Here is a 20,447-nt window from a genome sequence, read left to right as displayed (position 1 = left end):
ATCCATTTTAGCCATGTTCGATCTTTTTCTTTTTGCCGAGTTTATCCCTATACTAGTGGTTCCGGCCACGTCTTGCAGACAATTCATGACTTAGAGGTTTGGCAATGGCCGGGGCCAACCCCTTGATTGTATGCCTAAAGACTCGAGTACAGGGCCTAGTATATAACTGTTCGAAAGAAGATATTTTAAATATGTAAGACATGTAATAGAGTTTTCATTCAGATTAAGTACAAATCAGTCACATTAACTAAGTTCGATGCCCAAAATGAGATCTGTGAAAATGTTTTAATTACACTTTTTGATTCTATGTATATACTTGTCGTGACAATATATCTATGATTTTAGATGATATAATGTATCCAACGGAATTGTGATTGTTTACACAGTTTCAAGGTCTTGATAACCACGTATATGGTCTCCACCACAGGGGAGTGTATTACAAATCATAATTTCGTTGGTTCACTAAAATAGAAAACTAGACCACCTTTATTTATCACAAAATGCATTTATATTCACTTCTCACCTAAGAGACTATAAGTTCTTGCAAGACATGTATTCATAGAGAATGTTATACGCTGTTATTTATTGACATTCCGATGAGATGGTTGAGAGGATTTCATGAAATTAAAATAACACTTACAAGTGGCGTGTGTTAAATATAACAACATAATTAATTCCATATTCCTTCCGATTTGTTAATCCCCCTTCTTTACGGCTAGTCCATAATTTTGAATTTAATTATTACTGAACATCAAAAATTAGTAGAAGTGAATGCAGTACTAATTAATTCCATATTCCTTCCGTTTTGTTTATCCCCCTTCTTTACGGCTAGTCCAAAATTTTGAATTTAATTATTACTGAACATCAAAAATTAGTAGATGTGAATGCAGTACTGAAAAACTGAATTTCATAACATTGTTGGACCTAATTTGACACCCACATGACCCCCTCCCACGTAAACAAACATCCTCACCCCAATCCCTACACACCCATCCATTTTTTTCTTGAAAATAATGTACTTTGGTTCTTATAATTCTTTTAAAGGCACAACCAGGTCCTTCACAAAAATTTTCATGCTGTTAATGAACCAGTAATTGTTACGCCATAAATAGTTGGTGTGTTAATGTTCAATTACTAAATGCCACTCTTGCAGGTTAAAAAATAAAGTAGTTTATTGAAAATACTGCTAGTGTTTAATCAATCTGATTAAAACACAGTTCCTATTTCGTAAGTCTATGGCACACCTTGTCAAAACTTCAAACAGTGATAACTTCGTTCGGAATAAAGTAATTTGAATGAAAGTTTCAATATATTCATTATACATTATCTATTTTTGAGGTATTATAGCAAGAACGGCCTTGGCTTTGTTAAATTTAAATCCTACATAATGCATCTTTAAACTAAAGTATACTTAACCTTTATCGCGTCGGATCTTCAAAATTAATATTGGGCCATAAATAATTTCCCATAATCGTCTTTTAACCCAATTGCCCCAAAGGAACTATTACTTACCGATTGTAATAGCAAAGTCACCGATTTTTCTTTTTATACAGTAGTGTCGATTATTTGAGAGAGATCGGCGGGAAAGAGAGGAAGAGAGAGAAAGAGGGATTTATTGTCCACTCCACACGAACTAGGTCATTTTAAGTTGTGGAAATCGGCGAACTTAATAATTTGATGGGCCTCTATTTAATCCGAATGAATCCAAGTCGGGGGATTATGTTTTCTCAACTAAATGTTAAAGAATTAATTATCAGTAGCGTGGATTAAGCCGTGGAAAATTTGACGCACAGAGACTTAAGTTACTTCAAGTATTGGACTCTTCCCTAATAATGTTTAAAATTAAAAACAAATTTTTAAATCTGTTCGTAAATTTGCATTTCATTACATGTTTAACCTGTTTATGTATGAAAAAGCACACTTAAAGATAGGAAACATTGTGTAAGTTTTAAAAGGTTACGGATACAATTCGCCCTATGTCGCCATGTCTCTTTCCCTCAATACGATCCCAAATACTGCTAGATAATTCTGCCTTTTTGTAGGAAAAATTGTACACCGTGATCGGATTTCAAAATCATTAGTATTCATAAATTTGATGGATAGATATATGGCAAGGTCTGGACCAATGGTAACACTTGTCAATCAATTTCACGTGCCTATAAATGGTCAGGTCGTCTGCTGAAATATAATGTAAGAATTTGGCGGGAAGATAAGATTTAGTGCTAAGCGGTTTACTTTCTTTAAACTAGTAGAATTATCTATTAGTGTGTATGTGACTTTGTGTTCGTTTATGTAATTTGTCACGGAGCACAGCCACCAAAGAAACATTTCATCTTAAATATAAGAGTGTGTAGGTTCTATATTGTTCGTTGGGCAAGTAACATCAAGAAAAAACAATGCCTGTTCTAGATAAATTTAGTAAAACATTTCGCCTCAGCAACGAGTTAAGTAAAGAAATGCTGGCAGAATTTTATGGAACATTTATCTTAGTGGTAAGTTATTTTTTTAAGTAATTTACCAACCATTCTTAGTGTGACACTCGTCTACTTTATATGACAAAAATTAGCCTTTTGAGAAAAATATGATTCTTGGAATATGGTGCCACATAATTTTCTTTGACAAAAGAAGCCTATGATTTAGTTATCTATCTTCATCTGTTATTAACATGATTTTTGTTTCACCCATAAGATAAACCAGTTTGCCCCATAAATCAACAATGCGCTCGTGTACGAACCAGAAAATACTTACTCTTTTATCAGAACACCCGATACCACATGCCCCATGACAATTTTGACCTTTACGCAATTTACAATTGGTGATTTATGATTTAAGCGAGATAAGCACTTAATTGCATTTTTTTTATCTGATTGTTTAGCACTTACAACTCCATGTTTTGACGTCATGCATTCCAGCATGCACTTTTAATGGAATGATGAAGTCATCTATTTTTTTAAAACTGTCTCTTAGCTTACCCCAATTCACTTTTGTCTCATTAAAATTACATTTATTGTAAGCCCCTCTCCCTCCCTTAAACAATAGCGGATCTAAAAGCTGAGAATACGGTGTGCGTGTGGGGGTTGGGGGGAAAATCTAGGACGCCATCCACAATGAATGTCAACGTCCCCGTAGAATAGATCGTATTGCCTATATTTCGCCGATCGTTATCTCGCCGGAAAGCAGCTTTTAGTCAATGTCGAGGCAATAGGAAGCAAATTCTCGTGAACGAGGGGATAAGAAATTGAACAGAAAATCGAAGCCTGCCTGTCAATTCCGAAGGTTTTGTGAGAGTTGATATGACATTTATACAGTACGTCTGTCGCCCCAGTACCCACGCCCTATATATAGTGGTATAACTAACCGGGTTGTAAACGTGAACATGATAGTGATGAGACAGTTAGTAAAAGACAGAGGAATTGAAATGAAATGGGGTTTAACGCCATACTATTCTGCTCCGACTGGGCTAAAGAAGACGGATAAGACAGAGGAGTGGAAGAATGATAACATAATGGAATCGAGCACTGTGGGCGCGAAAAAATTTCGGTTACGTAACTGAGATTTTAATTTTTTGGGACTGGACCTGCGGGGACTTTTGTCTCGCTGGGGCGCTTATATATGGTTTCATTTGTTTAAAAAGCCAGTATGTATATCACGCTATATTTATATATTTAGAGACAAAAAAAAATAATATACGGCTGTTGCAAAGGATTGAGGTCAATGTTGAGAAAAAAAGTTCAGAATTTGTTTTGGGGTCAAAGTAATTGTGCTTAAGAATTCCCTAAGCATTAATTCGTGTAAAATGGACTCGTCCATTAGTATATATAGATCCAACGATACAACACCCGAAAACGAAGAAAAACTTATTGCTTATTCTTCATCAGTGTATCCATAAACATGTCTACAATCAATATTTTGAAAATAATTATGAAATCCTACTTTTTATTTATCATCTACATTTGCAATGGATATGTATAAAGGGAAGCATTCTCCAAATATATTATTCAGGCGTTAGTACATCATGCACTCATGAAAACAATTTTGAATTATTTGTCCAACTGGACAGTACTTTCGCCAATCCACACATGTAAATTTGATAGACGCTACAGTTCGCGGAATTTTAAAACTTGTTGTGAAGCATTAGGATGAACAATGTCGATATTCAGCGTTCCGCGACTAACAATGCAATTTTAATCTGATTAAAACACAGATCCTATTTCGTTTCGTTTTTTATAGTTCAAAATTTCGTTTTACTTGTCTTTACTACACTAGAATCTGGAAGAGTTGTTATTATTGACGTGATGATGTGAGGGGTTAGCCAATGAACAGTCTGTTACGGCTAGCTTTTGGCGTGTGGTGCACGGAACTGTGGGCAATCCACTCGAAACATCAATGCTGATTGGTTAATCAAAATAATGTCTGACGTCATAGGGTCAAAAGCCGCCAGTATGACCTCTGACGTGACCTATCACTACAACTGGTCAGATCTTCATGTAGGGTAGGCCATCGAAAGTATGAAAAACGAAACGTAATATTGATCTGTATTATAATAAGATTGTGCAATTTCATGATTAATTGCGTATAACGACCGCTTGCATGGCCGTTGTATTAGGCATCAAATGGGGGAAAAGGGTTTATTACAATCGAAAAATAATTAACTCGTTTCCGGGCAAATCAACTTGAAATTGCCTATTTCTCGGCAAAAACTATTTTTTGATATTAAAAAGAAAAGTCGGCAAATTAGATGAAATATTAATCATTTCAGGTGATATATAAACATATGCAAACAAGTCATACTTAAAGTAGTTTTTTTTCCTCAAAATTATATAATTTTAAAAACTGTAGCATGTTTTTGATAACAGCAATAGTTAACACTTCCTTTTAATGACATGTCTTAAAGTGTGTATGTTTCGTTTCATGCCTAATGTTATTACTGTTTCGCGATCAAGTCATCACATTTTCTATTATGTTACAATTCGCCGAGGTCTTTAAACATGTTTTGACGGGGAAAAAAGAATTTGATCCATGACATAGCTTCATGGCGAATTAAAATAAAAATATAAAACGTTTTGCTATCTACAAGAATGAAAGAATCAACCATAGACTTTGTTTAAATTTTGCTTGATGTCAAATAGAAATAATGACATTATATTCATATTTATACTAATCAATTTATAATTTATAACACATCAATTTATACTAATTAAATATAGCTAATTAAGGGGGCTCAAATTAATTAAACATGTTTATGCAACAGTGGTTAATGTTTTTGTTTAGATACCCTTGACAGTAAAGATCAATAAAAATTATGTATTTCTAGACTAAATTTATCATTATTTACACAAAAACCAGTGAACGATATTTCACATCCTATAGTAATCAGAAGATCAATGTCACCTGGATTCTGCTTCTTTAAATAGATACAACAAAAAATCTAATTGAAGTTATAGAAGTGCGAACTTGAAAGAGTGTGTGTTATCTAAAATCCACCACCAAACAAACAAAATTATTTTATAAGTAACAAAATATCTTTATGATTAGTATAATTAAAATTATATGTCAGATACTCATAATAAAAGCCTTCAAGCCATAGTTACGAATTTGCAATCACCAATCTAGCAAATCCGTACGCCATGTCATTGTCCCTTATTTATGAAAACTTGTAAAAGCCCTAGAAAATGTTACTTAAACTTAGTTTGTTCATTTTGTGTTTCAATATTTGTGGCTAAATGATATCAAATTTGGTTGAAAATGATTATATTATTTAATCTGTTGCAGAATTGCTTAATCTCCTAATGACCCCATTTACCTCAGTGGACAATTAGCCGCCATGAGTGGGCGTTTATTTTGTTCGCGTCTAACATACGTTAAAATATTCTTATAATATATTACGAATTTGGTTGTAACTTGATATTTTGATCTACAGTTGCTCTATAAACAAGTGCGTGTTTCCACGATTGGTGAAATAAACAATCTATCATTACATTTCAGCAGATATTTTTTTACAAAACTTGTTGAGAAACAAGGTTTTTTTTTAATTTTAATGTTTATGTACAATTGTACGGTACCTGTCATTTCTGTGACTTTCGGGATTAATGTCTCTTTCACTGCGTTGGATATGTTTCTGTGAAGGTTACAATAGCTATTACTTCACGAAAACTAAACATTGTTGACGAATTAAGATTAACCTTGAGTGTTTAAATTAACAAAATTACGAAATTTAATTTAGTTTACTTTCCAGTGCAACCGTACATTTCGTGCCTTTCACGATATAATTATCGTATAACGTCTCTACTTTCCCTTTTCCATTAAACATCTTTTCCGATTATTCTTTGAAATTATCCGTATTTAACGGGACATATACAATACAGTTATGAGAACTTGTTAATGTATAGTAATTAACAAGATTGTCCAAATCCGTTTGAAGAACGGGATATTGTCCATTTTCTGGCAACCTAAGTTTTAATATGCGACACTTGCAACACGTTCACAATGCCCGTCCCAAACTTTAAATAAGGCATTGTTTAAGATAAATATAATGATTTTCATTCCTTTATATATATTTGTTATTCCAGTCATTTGCCGTAGCTGCCAGTGCCCAATATGTTTTTACAGATCTTAGTAGTTATCTGACTGTAAATTTTGCCAATGGAATGGGTCTAGTGTTAGCTATTTATGCTGCTGGAGGTGTTTCAGGTAGGTCCTTCATTGTTGATGTTAAAAGGCTAAAGATTTCATTTATTATCATTCCTGTGGTAGTTATGACAATCGAGAATATGAGCTTCGGTCGGAATTTTCGTCTGTTAACCATCGGCAATTCTCGGCAAACGTCGGAGACAATTTTAGGGCCATTTCTTGTCAAAAATACACACATTCACAACCTCGCCCAGAAAAGAGTAATTAATTTTGCATGCGTTCAGTACACCCGTTCCAATATTATTACAGTCTAGATTAGGAGATAATAATAACCAAACAAATATCGGCCTATAGGTGGGTAAACAGCAACTCTTTTATACCGTTCGGTAAATTTATGACCTCCATCATATTGGATTGTGTGTTCAATATATTCTTTTTCATTATCTATATTTGAACTATAATCACAAGAACGGCCACCCCTTTATCTAAATCTCGCACAATGTTTCTTCTAAGATACATTGTGTAAGATTTAGATAAAGAGCTAGTCGTTCTTGCTATACTAGTTCAAAAATAGATAATACAAAATGAATATATTGAAAATTTCATTCAAATTACTTTATTTTGATTGAAGTTAATCTCCGCCACCCGATGTTCTTGAGAGATAATTATAGGCTTGTCATGTGAACTAATGTCTAAATAATAACTTATTTAACATTTGAAGCCAAAATAAAAACCTGTAATAGGCAAACTTAGTTCATGAATAATGTATCCATATGGACATAAAAATAAATTATTTGATATCGAATAATACAGTGATAAAATGATTACATCGTGAAGAAACATCGAAATATGAAAAATGATGCATGGAAGGCCTTTATTTTATTTCTTAAGGTGCATCTTTAAATCCAGCTGCGAGTATAGCGTTGTGTCTACATGGTTTTATTCCTTGGTATAAATATCCCTTTTATACTATCGCTGAAATAGCCGGAGCATTTGCTGCCTCTGCTGTACAATATGGTATTAATTATGGTAAGTAATTGTTACCATTAACGACAAATTAGATTTTAAATAGACTCGATGCATTTCTTTTGTTATCCAGATATATCTCTGATGTATGTTATGTTTTGTTGTCTCCCTTGGTTGATTTTAATTTTAAACGAAAGAACAAGAAGCGTTGAAGTTTACCAGTATGAATTTTAAATCACGCTATTTGTAAATTGTAATGTTTTTGTTTGTTAAAATCGATACATGCATAAGGAACTAACATTTGATATTTTAGACATGCTAAATGCATATGACGGTGGTAACAGAACTACATATGGTCCTACAGCTACTGCTGCCGTTTTCTCCACATTTCCAAATCCTGAGGTCTCTAATTTAAACTGCTTCTTTGATCAGGTATGTATCATTAAATTAATGTCATCTGATACTGGGGAGACAATGATCTGTGTTTGAGCGTTCTCGTTTGATTAGTTTTAATACTCAACATCTTAAAGAGGTGAAAGTAACTGTTACTGGACAAATTTGAAAATAGGTCGATATTTCCAGATAAACATTAAAATAAAAGAATAAATTATGTAAAATTTAGATAAAGAAATGGTCGTTCTTACAACAATACATGTAGTTCAAAAATAGATAATGAAAAATGAATAAATTGAAAATTTCATTCAAATTACTTTATTTTGATCGAAGTTATGGGTGTTGGGAGAGAGAGAGAGAAATGGGGTTTAACGTCCACTCGACACAAACTAGGTCATTTCGGGACCAACATATGGTTTAATTTTATTTCAATAATTCGCTGGCGCGTAGGGGTCTTTAGCAGTGGGAGGAAACCGGAGGACCCGGAGAAAACCCACGAGGTTGGACAGGCGACCCAACTCCTTGTCACGTTTAACCGGGGATTCGAAACCACGCCAGTTGACTCAATGACAGGCCGTATGATATAGCACGCACGTGCTAACGATTCGGCCATCCAACCCCCTATGGGTGTTGGAAGATGTAGCACAGATTGTTTGTTATCGTAACAATGTTACTTCTTAATCTCCGCCATCCGATGCTTTAGAGAGTTCATTAGGCTTGCCATGTGAATAAATGTCTAAATAATAATTTATATAACATTTGATGCCAAAATAAAGACCTGAAATACGCAGATTTAGCTCTAACATAATGCATCTTTAAGGACTTAAATTTTTTAAATTTAATTGCGTCCCATTTAAATGAAGTCTTGAAACACGCCCCCTAGATGCCCCCTCTAACTGCATTAATGACAACAGCTATATATATACAATTTTACCCACTCAGAAAGAATGTTTGGCTGATTATTAAACAATAATATTACGATTATAGCATGCTTGTTAATCCCAGTGATATTTGTTTTTCAGGTTTTTGGTACCTTCGTATTAGTCATCTGTATATTTGCTATACTTGATAGCAGAAATTCTATGCCAATTGATAAAGGTTTAATACCGTTATCTATGGGAGGAATTGTGTTTGCTATTGGTACATGTTGGGCTGGTAACTGTGGTTATGCTATCAATCCAGCTCGAGATCTGGGTCCTCGGTTATTTACGGCTGTTGCTGGGTGGGGACTAGAGCCTTTCAGGTACCGTCACATTCCATATACTTACAGTATCTATGAAGAATACGTTTCACTGATAATAATTGTTCCAGTAAACCCAGAAAGGGAGAGTTATCGGTCTTGATTAGGACGTGAGCATTGGAAACCCCTCGAGCTCATGCAATAAGTTGTAACAAGTTTTCCATCTCTAAAAGGGCTATGTTGCTATATTTAGAGAAATGTGATATATCTCCGGAGATGTTTTACACATAATCAGAAAAATAACGTTCGTGGGTAGGCTTACTTAAGTTAAAGCCAACTTCTGACTTCGGTTACCCTAATATAATGACGGATAAATGTACCCCCTCCAAACACTTCTCCATACTAATGAGGTATTACTAACAAAAGGGAGTCCCTTCCAGTTTTAATTTACATGTATCATAAAGATGACGTCCTGAAGGTTTATTTACCTGAACACGACTCCAAAAATTAGCCTAACTTATTTCCGGTTAAATATATCTTCTGCAAACACTTCTCCATGCGAATGCGGTATTATTAACAGAAAGGGGGTCTCTTCCCGTGTTGATTACAAAGCACGCTTTGAGAACAATAAATTCAACTTTCTGCAAATAGATGTTAAAGATTTTAAATTAATATTAATTTTGTTAATTTCAGTTATCGTAATTACGGATGGTTCTGGATTCCTATTGTAGGACCAATGGTTGGTGCTACTATAGGTTATTTCGTTTATCAACTATGTATAGAAATACACTGGACACCAGAACCAGAATCCACAGACGTTGTTGTTTCAGCTAATGGCACAAAAGAAAAACCAACTGAATTAACAGGAGTAGATAATATAGCATTTATATCTTCTAAAGGTAGGTTATTGTTTAGAAAGATGCATGTTCCTGATCTAGTGATCAGGTATGGATATAGACAAATCTCTATATTAGGTAACTGTGTCTATACGGTCCCACATTGCCAGGACACGTTTCCAGATGTCGTCTTAATTAATTGCCTTTTATAGAGACCGTCGCTGTTCCAATTACCTGTTGTATCCCGGCACATTTTTGTTGACCATAAAGAGAAACTGGGGGCATTCCTATTGGCCATATTTTTTTCTTATATGGCGACATATTTTATTCCTTTTCCTAGATTGATCTCTAAGAATAAGACTTATATACTTCAGAACACAACTAGGACATTGACAGAATACAATTCAGAGAGATTTGATATTTAAAGAACCTTTATAAATCACTTGTCACCCTCACGATTGGTAGTAAAACATAATTGATAAAATAAGTTAACATAGATATTGAAGTGTCAAATGTATAATCAGCTTGACGTTTTGTAATTGATCTACGTTTGTATAAACAAAATTCAATGTTGAAATCACGTGATGCGTCAAAATTGAATGACAAAAATAAACTAACCCTTCAGTTACTTTGTAATAATATTTTGATAATCTTATCCATGTTTCACGCCCAATGTCAGTACTATATGAGATTAAAACATTAAAGAAATTATTTATGGATGTTTGTAGGAAGAATAAGTGAAATTCTGCGGTCAGATATATAATTATGATAAACTGTACATGTAAGGATTGATTTGTTTGTTAAAAATATCTGTTTTATTTTGGTGGCGGTAGAATAGTAGATGTGAATACCGGGGTCAGGTGACGGTGGTCTACTAAAACTGGTTCAGTTAGAGAAGAAGTGTTAAATTTAGATTTAGATATATTACATTGTATAGACAAGAAAAAAATATGTAGTATATAACCATTTTCATATGAAATTCGGAGTAAAAGCTTTCTGGGCCTGGTACAGACAATGCCATTAGATCAATTTAATTAAACACCAGCAATCATTGTCTCCACAGAAAAATGAAAGATAAAGCGACACTACTTCTTTAAAAGATGCATTGAATTGTTATTGCACGAACGGTAGACGGAGGTACTTAATACTAACAGTATAATTATGTTCAATTAATTTCAATCTATTAATTTACTTAATCTTGATGTCTATTGGATAGTACCCCCAGAGAATGAGCTCATATCATGCCCTTATCGTTTGCTGGCTTTGGTTTTGAAATTATTTGCTTCTGGAATTTAACAATAAGTTGCAGAAGATCAATGATCCTGCACATTTAAATGTTTTTGGTAGTTACCATTACTGGAATTGATGTTGTGGTATTTTAATAGGTCCACATTTATTTCATACTTGGTAGCAACATTGGGGTCATGAGAGGCCAAACCCGATCGATATTCAGCATTATGTGATCTGTTCCAGAGTTACCATCTTTACCACAGTTTTTAACATATATTTTTTCTAATTCGATGTGAAGCATTGAGACAACCAGAAGATGAGCCCTGTTGATTTTCCACGTTCTCCGCTCATCTATTGCAAATATTAGGCGTATCTTGCATGGCAACCGCTTGGTGATAGTTACTGCTACTTGGATTTATGGTGTGCTGTTAATTATTGTGTGTGGGAGACTAAATGGGATTTGAAAAAATAACTCCAACATGAAACTTGACTTTACACAATAATGGCAAGATTGTTTTTAGGTTGAAGGTAGGAGTGTGCTAGGCGGGAAGGAAAGCAATGCGTCGAAGATTTCTTAACTTCGACCTTTATAAACGTAATTCCATTCAATTTAGTATGGAAATAAATCTATTATTCTGCACGAATCTATACTCCAGATAATAAAATTCAATATTTCATATTCCACAATACATCTACGTGTGTAGCCAATTATATCCATTCTTTGACCTATCTTGATTAAGCCTTATTATTCGTTTTATCCTAAACCAACATAATGTTATATCCCATGTATATATACAAATGTATCAATTTAAAACCAGTCTTTTTGCTTGAATAGTTACCATTGATCAGTTTAATTAATGTATATAAAATATTTATTTTTCAGACTCTGGGTTAGATGTAGCAACTAAATTGTGATGGAATTAATTGAAAGACGAAGAAAATTCATCATCATTCCAACTGTAGGAATAATTGCCAAGCGCTTTCAAGCTATGTTTTGATGATTGAGATTGGTGCGGTCATTGTTATTATTATTTACTAACGATTTGTGTATCGCGATTAGTTAAAGTGACTATTTTACACAGAAGTGAAGACAACAGGGATGTCGAGATTTTGTCAGTCGGAAGTTACACTTTTTTAGAAGAAAAATATAACCTTTTTTATTTTACTTACATGTAGGAATAGTAAAAATTTTAGCAGGTGGCGAAACAAAATAACGATATAGTTACATCGATAATATTCAGGTTCACTTTATTGAGAATTACTGTAAATGTTTGACATTGTCGTTACTAATACATACTAAGACAATCTGACAGAGTGTCCGTCTGTCTAAAAAAACAAGAATAAAACCAAACAGTATGAGAGTGAATGATGTTGATCTTGCGAACCCCTATATCACTTGAAATTAGATTTTTCGGATGAACCCTAGTACAGCTTCAAGATATATTTCTCTGGAGATCAATGGGTCATCTATTGAACCATTAAAAAGTATTTATATATGTAAAATGTAAACTGGAAAGTACAATTGCACACAGACATTTCCCATGATTGACACTCAATTTGATTCTAAAGAGTATGTGTGCGCCTTTTCGGCCACACACATCTGGTGTCGAATACTCACATCAATAAGTGACGTGTCACCCTTATTTAGAATTTTTCCATGATTTTCAAACCGATAGTTGCACAATAAGTGCTTTGGATGTGAAAAGAACATAGCCATATATTTTATTTAAAGAACTGGAATACCTTTCATTGCGAACAAATATTGAAGAGAGTGTAGTCCCCGCGGAACAGAATCACATCTGACTGCAATATAACAGTAGTTTATTAATTACATGACGTATTGGGTTTTACGCCCCGTTTATCAGATGTGTCAAAAACTGAATCTTAATATATCAATTAAATAGTAAAAATATATTTTATATCACATTTTGGAACGTATATTAATTTGTATAACATTGTAACAACACATATTTCTATTTATTTATATAAGTAAAAAAATGCATTTATAGAAATCATAATTGTACATAAAGCAAGACGCTATATCAATATTTTAGAAACATTCCAAATCACCAATATTTATTATTAATATTATTTTTATATTTGCATTTTTTATTATTTTTTATGATCAATGTATAACATGCAATGGTCTATATATAATACAAATTTTATTAATTGCCAACTAATGCATAAAAATAAAACATAATACCAGATTATTTTTTTTTATATAATTTGAATAAATTGAATATTTATAATAAAATACTTAAGTTTTTTCTTTAATGTTTATGTGTTTGCTTAATCTCTAATAGGTTTGGGCATTACAAGCCAAGAGTACAAGGGTGGTGATCCTTCTTAATTGTTCGACCCCTTGTTCTGCCCATGTCTTTCCTAGTAACGGTATTGCTAAAAGACATCTAAAGGTGTCCCTACCATGCCTCAAATCGGTCAGTTGATTAGGCGATGATGGTCGAATAGTTTAGGAGGAGAAAAAAAGAAAATGTTTAAATTTCTATATAAAAGCAATTGTCTCTGGACTTATGAAAGTGATCTGCTATGGTAGGTTTAAGCAGCCAACTTCGCCAATTATTGTTGGGTTTAGTTGGTGGCGGGGGGGGGGGGTCGTGTTGATATGACGTAAGATATTTATTGCCGCACACTTCATTGTCTGGTTAGTCCATAATAAGTGGGTGAGTGTGGGTAGGGAGGCGTATTGTGTGTGGTGTGTGCATAAGGGGTTCAGTTATTATTTGATCGGGTCTAAATAAGCACTCTTAATGAGCAAAAATGAAGAGATTATGTAAACACGTGTCCCTAGCATATCCGTTTGAACAATATTCCTATTAAATTTTGTGGAAATACATTAGTAGATCCTCAAAAATAATTTCAAGACTAGCATATTTGTTTTTGAGATATTCCCCTTTCACAACATATTTTTTCGCACATTTATTTAATCCAATCTTCGATAAGTACCATTGAAGCAACATTCCTACCAACTTTGCTAGAAAGCCATGCTGTCCCTTTAGTGCAATACTTAACTGGAAATCGAAAAGGAAACTTCAGATTCCTTTTCTAGACAAGGGTATAATATTTGACAGATACTTGAGAAACACTATACAGATCCAAGCTGGAAACAAAAGATGGTAGATGGGTAAGATTGTGGGGAATAATCGAATACTAGAATCAGTGTTTACAGTTATAACTGATTTATTATAGGGCCGTTTATAACTATACCAGTTATTGTTTTTGTTCCAGTAAAGAGAGTCTATATAAAATGCTTATCATTTAAAGTAACCATAAAGAACTTACTAAGAGGTAATTCGTTAATCTATACGTATCATTCGCCCATAAATCAATCAAAAGTTTTTGACAAAGGGTCATTTACGTGAATTAAACCAGGTTTATAGGGAAAACGTGTTTAATGTCATTAAATCAAGTATGTATGTGTTTGTACCACTCATCTCAAACATTCAACTGTCATCTTTAATGATGAAAATGAATTATTGTATGTTGACCCGATTCAGTCTTGGCTAATTTGAACATGTCGTAATTGTAATAATTGATAATTACACCCCCATCATATAAAACCATTATTAATTGCATATATACACTATTTAAGTTCAAGTGTATACATAGCCCGTGTAAGTTATAAACCTATAAACCTCCACCATTCAAAACTTGTTTGGGGTTGACCATTGAAATTCGAGATACACAAGTAACATACTACAAACATGTAACTACCATCGTGACCAACCTCTTAGCTCCGTTATCCTTCCTCCTCTAAACAATAAATATTCAACAAAAGCTCTCAGAAGGGGTCATTTAAAACTGCCTTCTTCGATTCGAGGGAGAACTACATTCGTCGGTGAAAGATTACCGACATAGAACAAGGAAGTGGTGGTCTGCATCCTATTTACCAGTCCTGTTGGATTATTTGGTTGTTCGTGCTTAATCAAATGTATGCATGATTTTTATATTAGTTATCTTTTCTCGCTAACCTTTACATGTCTATAACATTTCCATCGTTGATGACATATTCACATAATAAATTAATAAATCGATTAATAGAAATACTGTTTAAATAAGAAAAGACAAAATCCATAAGATTTCGAAACAACTTTATCTTTCAAGGGCAAGGTGGTTATTTCAAGTCGTTACAAACGCCCAGGGAGCTAAAAAAAATAAATAAATAAAAGACCGTATTCAAAATCGCACGTCAACACCAACCGAGATATACTGCACCAACATGGTGATCCCTACGCGACAAACAAAATATTCTCACAAAAATATATTAATACATGTATTTAAAAATTGGCGCTTTATTTTATCAGCAACATGCTTGTAACAACTCAAGTCAATCAGATCTGTAAAACGTATTATTTGCAATTAAGAGATATTGAAAAAATACGTACACAAATATTATATTGAGGCTACCAAGACACTTGTACCTCTTAAACTTATTTCGAGTGCAAAATTTTGCAGCCCGTCCTATTAACTTTACTAAAAGACACGAATATATTACACGTGTACTTTATCATCTACCTTGGTTACCTATTTCTTTATCGCATATTGGGGGTCAGCTGTCGAAAAACCGAGGTCCCGTGTACACATTGGCGTGCACGTAAAAGATCCCTTGACAGTTGGAATTCGATATTAAAGTAGGCCGTAGTGCCGCTGTCCGGGCAGAATATGCCTCATAGCACACTGCATGGCGTATGCCCGTCTTCATTAGCCCAGGTTGGAGCAGAACAGTAGGACTTTAAACTCCATTTCATTTCATTTCATTTATCGCATATTATAAATATTAGGATTATTTATATTATTTACTTACAAATGTTTTAATAATATTGCCCCTGTCTATCTATCTGATTTATTAAAATTTTAAATGTCCCCAGGAAACTTTTGAAGTTGATCTAACAACTATTTTAAAAGCAAAATCTTTAAATCTTTTTTTTTCATAATATAGAGAACGATTTTTTTCTTATCAACCTCTGAAACACGGATCAGAATTTTTCGATTTATATTCAGTCTGATAGACTGATGCATCATTTAACTCTGACTTGTAGACAGTAGCAAGGTTTCGGTCACAGCTAATCTGCCAAAATTATATACACAACTTCCAATTTCGATAAGATTTCTCAATATGCCTAGCCAGACAAGTGTATGTAGCAAGTTTGAAATAACTTTAAAAGGGTTTACAAAAAATGTGCAGTAGAGATGGACAATCGGGTCGACAGGCAAAGGTGCCGACAAAGCGTATTAAACCACTATCAACAATGTTTAGTCAAAGACCACGAGAGCCACTTATACTAATCTTTGATATTTTGGAAAAAACTTAAGAGAGACACTTTAGAATACAACATGCAATAAGTATGTTTTAATGGTGTTTTATTTTTATTTTATATCAATAATCTATAGGTGTGTTGTTCAATCAGTTCCAACCGATTGAGTTCATTCAAAATTATTATTAATTTGTCTTAAAACAAAAAAAAAGCAAAAAACAAATGGTCCAATTCCTTTCAGTATATGATGATATGATGAATTGATAATTTGTCAACATTTGGCATCATCTCAGTCTGATTAAAACACAGATCCTATTTCGTTTCGTTTCTGATGGTTCAAAATTTCGTTTTACTACTCCATGTGTGTGAAATAGCTTTATTTAACGTCCGCTTCCGCCGATGTGATATCGCAGACAATTACATGTTATATATACATAGTGAAATATTTACAATGTGATTAGTGGAAAAGGGATAATTAGGTTTTTATATATATGTACAGAAGACAATAGATAAAAGGGCAAGACATGAGATAACAGGTGTAAAGAGTAAAGAAGTGACAAAACAGACATGAATATGGACGAACATTTAGACAAGCATAAACATTTACAGACATGCACGCAATACGGACATTTGACAAAACATTCATGTAGTTGAGTCTGCCTAAAGTATAAAAAAACAAAGGAAATATTATAGATCTGTATTTTAATCAGATTGGCATCATCTGTAGGCGATAGAAATCCCCAGATGGTCAAAACAAGTCCGCGACACCTATAATCTTCGCTAAAATCTTTTGATTAGTCCCTTTTTAATCCTATTGAAGCCAAGACCTGGATATTTAGATATTGTTTTCTTAATTAATTGTTCATTAATTAATTAGTGTATAGTTTGGCGTGTATTAAGCCATTAAAAAGTAAAATACAGATAATGTCAAAAAAATGAAACTGAAACGCATAGTGGCTTTAGTGTTTTCTGTTATCCCGTACAATGTTGTGTATAAGTACATGTATTATAATCAAATTGAATACAAACCTATAGATTTATCATGTCTGTCACAAAAAAGGATTCAAAATCCAATAATAAGGGATATTTTCTATCTTAACGTGCTTTGACTCATTACCCGATTCAGTTCGATACCTTAACTTTTTAATTACCAAAATTATAGCGGATGACATTTTTGCAAATAAGGCAGACACACTTAATAATATACAATACCGTTTTCAATGGACTTGTTAATAATACAGAGGAAGCCGATCCAAACTGGGCACCTATTCAAACTGTGACATCGGTAGGCCACTAACTATTTAATCTAAATGATTGTATCATTCTTGTGGCCGGAAAAGTACGCCCTATATATTTGTTTATCCTGGCAACCGCCATCCGATTAAACAGTCGAAAGATTATGTTCTGACGTAAATAGTTTAGATTCTTGTGTGTAAAATAACGTCAAGATATTCTCGGTATCAGACTAAATTAATATCAACGAACTATATACATAGTAGTATAAATAGCAAACATCAAAACAGATTGTATTGAAAAGAGAATACAATTTGGTTTAACATCCTACTTTTCTGCCCCAATCGGGGATAAAGAAAGATGGCAGTACATGTACTTTGATTTGCTTCTTATAACATATTCCCAGTGCTAACATTTTTATTACCCAAAACACGCACTGTTAAATCTGATGATAAATTTAGCTGTTCAAATTATCGGAAATCGTTGAAAATAGACTTCTACATCTTATGACCTTAAACATTGTGTATAAATTCCAAGTCATAAGATGATAACTATAGTTGCAGCCTCTAGGGCCCTCATACGAGGGGAAGTCAATAAGTTCACAGAAGTTAGTATTGATACACCCTGAAAACATCATCGTTGATGTCATTATTGAGATAGGCCATCTGACGACAGTTTACAGACATAAACAACCCTTCCTGATTATTTACTTGAGATTTACAGCCTGTTCAACACAGGTACCCTACTGTAATCATGGAAAGTTCTAAAACTGCGCATCGTGCGGTTATCAAGTTTCTCGCGAAAGAAAGGGTGAATGCGACCGAAATACATAAACGTATGACCAATGTGTATGGGAAGGAAGCCCCTCAATATTCTACTGTTGCAAAATGGTCAGTTGAGTTTAAGCGGGGTCGCAGCTCCTTGGACGATGGCCCACGGTCAGGATGGCCTGTTGAAGCCATTACAGATGATATGGTTGCACGGGTCCAGGGCTTAATCATGTCCGATCGTAGAAAAAAGGTGGACGAGATATCTTCAGAGTGTGGCATTTCTCATGGAAGTGTTTGCACCATAATTCATGAGCACTTGCACATGTCCAAGGTGTCTGCAAGATGGGTGCCACGAAACTTAAATGCACAAAAGCGACACCAGAGAGTTGAATCCAGTCGCGAGCTCTTGGGCATCTACAATGCTGATCCCAATAACTTTCATGCCCTTCTGGTTACAGGGGATGAAACGTGGATTCATCACTGGGATCCTGACACCAAGCAAGAATCCATGCAATGGAAGCATAAGGAGCACTCTTCTGCACCCAAGAAATTCAGAACTCAGCCTTCTGCTGGCAAGATCATGACGGCCATTTTCTGGGATTCAAGGGGCGTGATACTTATAGACTATTAAACCACCTAAAACTACAATAACAGGAGCCTACTATGCTGACTTGTTGAAGCAATTGAGAGCGGCGATCAAGAAGAAGAGGCGCGGCATGTTGACTGCTGGAGTTTTGCTTCTTCATGACAACGCTCCAGTGCACAAGAGTCGTATTGCACAGGCTGCACTTCAACAATGTGGCTTTGAAAAAACTTAACCATCCCCCCCACAGTCCAGATCTGACCCCAAGCGACTTCTATCTGTTTCGCAATTTGAAATCACACTTGCGTGGTACAAGATTTGGCGATGATGATAAACTCAGGGCAGCTACTGAGGCGTGGCTGAGGGGCCAGTCAGAAGACTTCTACCGCAAGGGCATGGACAGTCTCAAAGACAAATGGGCAAAGTGCATCGAGGCCCAGGGAGATTATATTGAAAAATAAAATCAATATCAAAACCATTAGCTTCTGTTTTGTATCCACTTCTATGAACTTATTGACTTCCCTCGTAGGAAATCAACGGGCTTCATCTTATAAACTTAAACACCGTGTAGACATTTTGAGTCAATCGGATTATAACTTTAGCATGTCGGGCACCCACAAGATTTTTCAAATTGATCAAGGGCGATAAGTCTGGTATTAATTATCGGAAATCGTTGAAAATCTTGAACATAAACACTGCGGATAAATTTAACTATGTCAACAATACTTACCTCTTTGTAGCTATATGCAGGTACGCCTTGGTGGAAATATTCATTGTTGGCAGATATACACAACATTGGTTCATCATCTTGACAGCACAGTGTCATAGTGAAGCATTTTGTCATATTGGTGACATAAAGTACCTTGAAATATATGCATAAACTTTTCCGTTTAAATTATTTAACATTAAAATTCTGCATTATTATTTAGCATATTATTTAGCAAGGGTGGGAATCGTTTTAGTTGTAGGTGAAAAGGTATAGATAACAAATCATATTAATGTGATTGTGTAAAGATTGATTGAGGGACTTGAACCAGTGATGACTTATTATTATCAATCAAAAATAACCGTCTTCTATTAGACATATTATAGACTCTTAGATACAAAGACTTATAAATGGTTTGTAAAAAGACCGGGTATCAACACAACGCCACAAGAATTTACTATGTGCTTTCGTATGGTATAGTTTTTTCACCCAACAATCAGTGTCCAGGAGTACAACTAGGACCAAAAGATAACAACCATACTATTTAGAAGAGTTAAAACAAAGGAGCAACAAGAATTAACCGTTAATAGATTTATTAAATCGGTTTATTGTATTTAAAATTTTCTGTATTTCAACTGTATAAT

At 34.2% G+C, this 20,447-nt stretch overlaps 1 protein-coding gene across 2 annotated transcripts; it reads left to right on the top strand.

The window, feature by feature from the left end:
* Positions 1–2,108: 2,108 nt before the first annotated feature.
* On the top strand, positions 2,109–13,512 carry LOC126818804 (aquaporin-9). 2 transcript variants are annotated; one of them, XM_050546379.2, is made up of 8 exons: positions 2,109–2,492; positions 6,570–6,690; positions 7,522–7,659; positions 7,910–8,028; positions 9,012–9,232; positions 9,863–10,068; positions 10,734–10,786; positions 12,119–13,512. In XM_050546379.2, the coding sequence occupies exons 1-7, from the start codon at positions 2,397–2,399 to the stop codon at positions 10,766–10,768; spliced, it is 936 nt and encodes a 311-aa protein (XP_050402336.1). In that variant the 5' UTR covers positions 2,109–2,396; the 3' UTR covers positions 10,769–10,786; positions 12,119–13,512. The 2 variants fall into 2 exon arrangements, with proteins under 2 accessions (XP_050402336.1, XP_050402337.1); XM_050546380.2 differs by lacking the exon at positions 10,734–10,786.
* Positions 13,513–20,447: the final 6,935 nt, after the last annotated feature.

This window comes from Patella vulgata, chromosome 4, assembly GCF_932274485.2.
Source record: "Patella vulgata chromosome 4, xgPatVulg1.2, whole genome shotgun sequence".
In the NCBI taxonomy this organism is placed as follows: domain Eukaryota; kingdom Metazoa; phylum Mollusca; class Gastropoda; family Patellidae; genus Patella; species Patella vulgata.
This window is presented reverse-complemented; position numbering and strand designations above follow the sequence as displayed.

What these genes read in the sequence shown, in the direction of transcription:
- LOC126818804 (XM_050546379.2), top strand. Translation starts at nt 2,397, where the DNA reads ATGCCTGTTCTAGATAAATTTAGTAAAACATTTCGCCTCAGCAACGAG. An exon ending in ATGGAACATTTATCTTAGTG is followed by an intron (nt 2,493 to 6,569) that starts GTAAGTTATTTT and finishes TTGTTATTCCAG; the next exon opens with TCATTTGCCGTAGCTGCCAG. An exon ending in TGGGGACTAGAGCCTTTCAG is followed by an intron (nt 9,233 to 9,862) that starts GTACCGTCACAT and finishes TGTTAATTTCAG; the next exon opens with TTATCGTAATTACGGATGGT.